A 5,208-nucleotide genomic window follows, 5' to 3' on the forward strand; every position below is an offset into this window, starting at 1 on the left:
GGGCCCATGGAGGCTGCCAGGAGGCAGGAGAACAAGGGCTGGGGAGGCCACGGCAAGGCACGAGATGAGCCTCTTCAAGCCGGGAGCCGGGCCTGCCGAGGCTGCCACAAGGCAAGTGGAGACGTGGCCTGGGGAGGCTGAGGTGAGGCCACAGCTGGGCCGGGAGAGGCCGATGTCAGGCAGGAGCCGGGTCTCTCCGGGCAGCCGGGATGCTGAAGGTGGGCCTGGAAGGCTGACGTAGGGAAGTCTGGGGCCTACAAAGGCTGCCAGGAGCTGGGCAGGAGCTGGGCCGAACGTGCTTGTCGTGAGGCAGGAGTTGGGCCGGTGGACACGGCGGGGAGGGAGAGCCGGGGCCTGAAGAGGCCGACTGGAAACAGTTCTGGGCCTGAAGAGGAGGCCGAGGGCCAATAGGCGGGCCTGGAGAGGCCAACAGGAAAGAGCCGGGCCCCCAGGGGCCAGTAGGGGGCAGAGGCCACGCCCCGTTGGGCCTACGCCAGGTAGGAACTGGGCCTGGTGAGGCCAACTTCGGGACGCTTTGGGCCCGCACAGGCCATCAGCCGGAGGCAAGAGGAGCTGGGCCGAGTGGGGCCCACGTTGAGGAAGGGAGCTTTAGGCCGGGAGGTGCCCTCGGAGTGGGCAGGAGTTGGGCCCGGAGACGCCACCGTGAGGCATCAGCTGGGCACAGAGGGGCCAACGTGAGGCATGAGCTGGGCTTCTGGAGGCTGTCGGGAGGCCGGCACGAGCGTGGCCGGGGAAGGTCGTCGGGAGGCGAGAGCTGGGCCTGGAAAGGCCGCTGCGAGGCGAGGAAAGAGGCGGGCCTGGAGAGCTGGACCGGAGGAGGCTTCGGGCCTACGAAGGCCACCGGGAGCTGGGCAGGAGCCGAGTCAAAGGAGGCTGTTTGGAGGCGTGAGTCGGGCCCGCGGGCGCAGCCGCGTGCAAACAGCTGGGCCCGGAGAGGAGGCAGGGAGGCAGCAACTGGGCTGCGGGAGGCCGAATGGAGAAAGTTCTGGACCTGGACCAGACGCCAGAAGGGAAAAGCTGAGCCTCAGGAGGCCATCGGGACGCAGGAGCCGGGCCTATGGAGGCTGCCAGGAGGCAGGAGCACAAGGCCTGGGGAGGCCATGGCAAGGCACGAGATGAGCCTCTTCAAGCCGGGAGCCGGGCCTGCCGAGGCTGCCGTGAGGCAGGTGGAGACGTGGCCTGGGGAGGCTGAGGTGAGGCCACAGCTGGGCCGGGAGAGGCCGGTGTCAGGCAGGAGCCGGGTTTCTCCGGGCGGCCGGGATGCTGAAGGTGGGCCTGGAAGGCTGACGTAGGGAAGCCGGGGGCCTACAAAGGCTGCCAGGAGCTGGGCAGGAGCTGGGCCGAACGTGCTTGTCGTGAGGCAGGAGTTGGGCCGGTGGACACGGCGGGGAGGGAGAGCCGGGGCCTGAAGAGGCCGACTGGAAACAGTTCTGGGCCTGAAGAGGAGGCCGAGGGCCAATAGGTGGGCCTGGAGAGGCCAACAGGCAGGAGCTGGGCCTCAGGCGGCCAGGCCCAGGCAAGAGCCGGGCCCGCAAGGGCCAGTGCAGGGTAGAGGCCACGCCATTCGGGGCCTCCGCCAGGTAGGAGCTGGGCCTGGCGAGGTCGACTTCAGGAAACTTTGGGCCCACACAGGCCATCAGCGGGACGCAGGAGGGGCTGGGCCCAGAGGGGCCCACGTTGAGGACGGGAGCTTTGGGCCGGGAGGTGCCGTCGGGGTGGGCGGGATCTGGGCCCAGAGAGGCCACCACGAGGCATGAGCTGGGCCCAGAGGGCCAGCATGAGGCAGGAGATGGGCTTCTGGAGGCTGCCGGGAGGCCGGGACGAGCGTGGCTGGGGAAGGCCGACGGGGGGCGAGAGCTGGGCCTAGAAAGGCCGTTGCGAGGTGAGGAAAGAGGCGGGCCTGGAGAGCTGGACCGGAGGAGAATTCGGACCTACGAAGGCCACCGGGAGCTGGGCAGGAGCCGAGTAAAAGGAGGCTGTTTGGAGGCGGGAGCTGGGCCCGCCGGCGCAGCCGTGAGAAAAGAGCTGGGCCCGGAGAGGATGCTTGGAGGCAGCAACTGGGCCGGGGGAGGCCGACTTGTTAAAAGTTCTGGACCTGGAGAAGACACCAGAAGGGAAAAGCTGGGCCTCAAGAGGCCGCGGCGTGGCACGAGCCGGGCCTCAGGAGGCCATCGGGACGCAGGAGCCGGGCCCGTGGAGGCTGCCCCGAGGCAGGAGCGCTGGGCCTGGGGAGACCGCGGCGAGACACGAGATGAGCCTCTTCAAGAGGTCCTCGGCAGGCGGGAGCCGGGCCTGCCGAGGCTGCCTCGAGGCAGGCGGAGACGTGGCCTGGGGAGGCCAAGGTGAGGCCACAGCTGGGCCGGGAGAGGCCGCTGTCAGGCAGGAGCCGGGTCTCTCCGGGCCGGGGGGAAGCTGAAGGTGGGCCTAGAAGGCCTGACGTAGGGAAGCCTGGGGCCTACAAAGGCTGCCAGGAGCTGGGCCGAAACGTGCTTGTCGTGAGGCAGGAGTTGGGCCGGTGGACGCGGCGGAGAGGGAGAGCCGGGGCCTGGAGATGCCGACTGGAAACAGTTCTGGGCCTGGAGAAGAGGCCGAGGGCCAATAGGCGGGCCTGGAGAGGCCAACAGGCAAGAGCCGGGCCCGCAGGGGCCAGAGGCCACGCCCCTTGGGGCCTACGCCAGGTAGGAGCTGGGCCTGGTGAGGCCAACTTCGGGACGCTTTGGGCCCGCACAGGCCATCAGCCGGAGGCAAGAGGAGCTGGGCCCAGTGGGGCCCACGTTGAGGAAGGGAGCTTTAGGCCGGGAGGTGCCCTCGGAGTGGGCAGGAGTTGGGCCCGGAGAGGCCACCGTGAGGCATCAGCTGGGCACAGAGGGGCCAACGTGAGGCCTGAGCTGGGCTTCTGGAGGCTGTCGGGAGGCCGGCACGAGCGTGGCCGGGGAAGGTCGTCGGGAGGCGAGAGCTGGGCCTGGAAAGGCCGCTGCGAGGCGAGCAAAGAGGCGGGCCTGGAGAGCTGGACCGGAGGAGGCTTCGGGCCTACGAAGGCCGCCGGGAGCTGGGCAGGAGCCGAGTCAAAGGAGGCTGTTAGGAGGTGTGAGTTGGGCCCGCGGGCGCAGCCGCGTGCAAACAGCTGGGCCCGGAGAGGAGGCAGGGAGGCAGCAACTGGGCTGCGGGAGGCCGAATGGAGAAAGTTCTGGACCTGGACCAGATGCCACAAGGGAAAAGCTGAGCCTCAGGAGGCCATCGGGACGCAGGAGCCGGGCCCGTGGAGGCTGCTAGGAGGCAGGAGCACAAGGCCTGGGGAGGCCACGGCAAGGCACGAGATGAGCCTCTTCAAGCCGGGAGCCGGGCCTGCCGAGGCTGCCGCGAGGCAGGTGGAGACGTGGCCTGTGGAGGCCGAGGTGAGGCCACAGCTGGGCCGGGAGAGGCCGATGTCAGGCAGGAACCGGGTCTCTCCGGGCGGCCGGGATGCTGAAGGTGGGCCTGGAAGGCTGACGTAGGGAAGCCGGGGGCCTACAAAGGCTGCCAGGACCTGGGCAGGAGCTGGGCCGAACGTGCTTGTCGTGAGGCAGGAGTTGGGCCGGTGGATGCGGCTGGGAGGGAGACCTGGGGTCTGGAGAGGCCGACTGGAAACAGTTCTGGGCCTGGAGAGGAGGCTGACGGCCAAGAGCCAGGCCTGGAGAGGCCGCAAACAGGCAGGAGCTGGGCCCGAGGTTGGCCAGGCCGAGGCAAGAGCCGGGCCCACAGGGACCAGTGCGAGGCAGAGGCTGCGACCCTAGGTTCCTGTGCCAGGCAGGAGCTGCGCCTGGTGAGGCCGACTTTGGGACGCTTTGGGCCGGCACGGGCAATCCGCCAGAGGCAGGAGGAGCTGGGCCCAGTGAGGCCCACGTTGAGGAAAGGAGCTTTTGGCCCGGAGGCGCCGTCGGAGTAGGCAGGAGTTGGGCCCGGGGAGGCCACCGTGAGGCATGAGCTGGGCACAGAGGGGCCAACGTGAGGCAGGAGTTGGGCTTCCGGAGGTTGTCAGGAGGCCGGCACGAGCGTGGCCAGGGAAGGTCGTTGGGAGGTGAGAGCTGGGCGTGCAAAGGCCGCTGTGAGGTGAGGAAAGAGGCGGGCCTGGAGAGCTGGACCGGAGGAGGCTTCGGGCCTACGAAGGCCGCCGGGAGCTGGGCAGGAGCCGAGTAACAGGAGGCTGTTTGGAGGCGGGAGCTGGGCCCGTGGGCGCAGCCGTGAGAAAAGAGCTGGGCCCGGAGAGGATGCTTGGAGGCAGCAACTGGGCCGGGGGAGGCCGACTTGTTAAAAGTTCTGGACCTGGAGAAGACGCCAGAAGGGAAAAGCTGGGCCTCAAGAGGCCGCGGCGTGGCACGAGCCGGGCCTCAGGAGGCCATCGGGACGCAGGAGCCAGGCCCGCGGAGGCTGCCCCGAGGCAGGAGCGCTGGGCCTGGGGAGACCGCGGCGAGACACGAGATGAGCCTCTTCAAGAGGTCCTCGGCAGGCGGGAGCCGGGCCTGCCGAGGCTGCCTCGAGGCAGGCGGAGACGTGGCCTGGGGAGGCCGAGGTGAGGCCACAGCTGGGCCGGGAGAGGCCGCTGTCAGGCAGGAGCCGGGTCTCTCCGGGCCGGGGGGAAGCTGAAGGTGGGCCTAGAAGGCCTGACGTAGGGAAGCCTGGGGCCTACAAAGGCTGCCAGGAGCTGGGCCGAAACGTGCTTGTCGTGAGGCAGGAGTTGGGCCGGTGGACGCGGCGGAGAGGGAGAGCCGGGGCCTGGAGATGCCGACTGGAAACAGTTCTGGGCCTGGAGAAGAGGCCGAGGGCCAATAGGCGGGCCTGGAGAGGCCAACAGGCAAGAGCCGGGCCCGCAGGGGCCAGTGGGGGGCAGAGGCCACGCCCCTTGGGGCCTACGCCAGGTAGGAGCTGGGCCTGGTGAGGCCAACTTCGGGACGCTTTGGGCCCGCACAGGCCATCAGCCGGAGGCAAGAGGAGCTGGGCCCAGTGGGGCCCACGTTGAGGAAGGGAGCTTTAGGCCGGGAGGTGCCCTCGGAGTGGGCAGGAGTTGGGCCCGGAGAGGCCACCGTGAGGCATCAGCTGGGCACAGAGGGGCCAACGTGAGGCCTGAGCTGGGCTTCTGGAGGCTGTCGGGAGGCCGGCACGAGCGTGGCCGGGGAAGGTCGTCGGGAGACGAGAGCTGGGCCTGGAAAG

At 69.4% G+C, this 5,208-nt stretch overlaps 1 protein-coding gene across 1 annotated transcript; it reads right to left on the reverse strand.

The window, feature by feature from the left end:
* Positions 1-2,670: 2,670 nt before the first annotated feature.
* Positions 2,671-4,973, reverse strand: LOC129490687 (putative uncharacterized protein FLJ44672). Its single transcript, XM_063609955.1, is given in 6 exon segments — positions 2,671-3,051; positions 3,371-3,628; positions 4,051-4,308; positions 4,310-4,487; positions 4,688-4,804; positions 4,912-4,973. Coding segments are annotated over 6 exon segments (1,113 nt in total). The 3' UTR covers positions 2,671-2,811.
* Positions 4,974-5,208: the final 235 nt, after the last annotated feature.

Source organism: Symphalangus syndactylus, chromosome 9 (assembly GCF_028878055.3).
Source record: "Symphalangus syndactylus isolate Jambi chromosome 9, NHGRI_mSymSyn1-v2.1_pri, whole genome shotgun sequence".
Lineage (NCBI taxonomy): Eukaryota > Metazoa > Chordata > Mammalia > Primates > Hylobatidae > Symphalangus > Symphalangus syndactylus.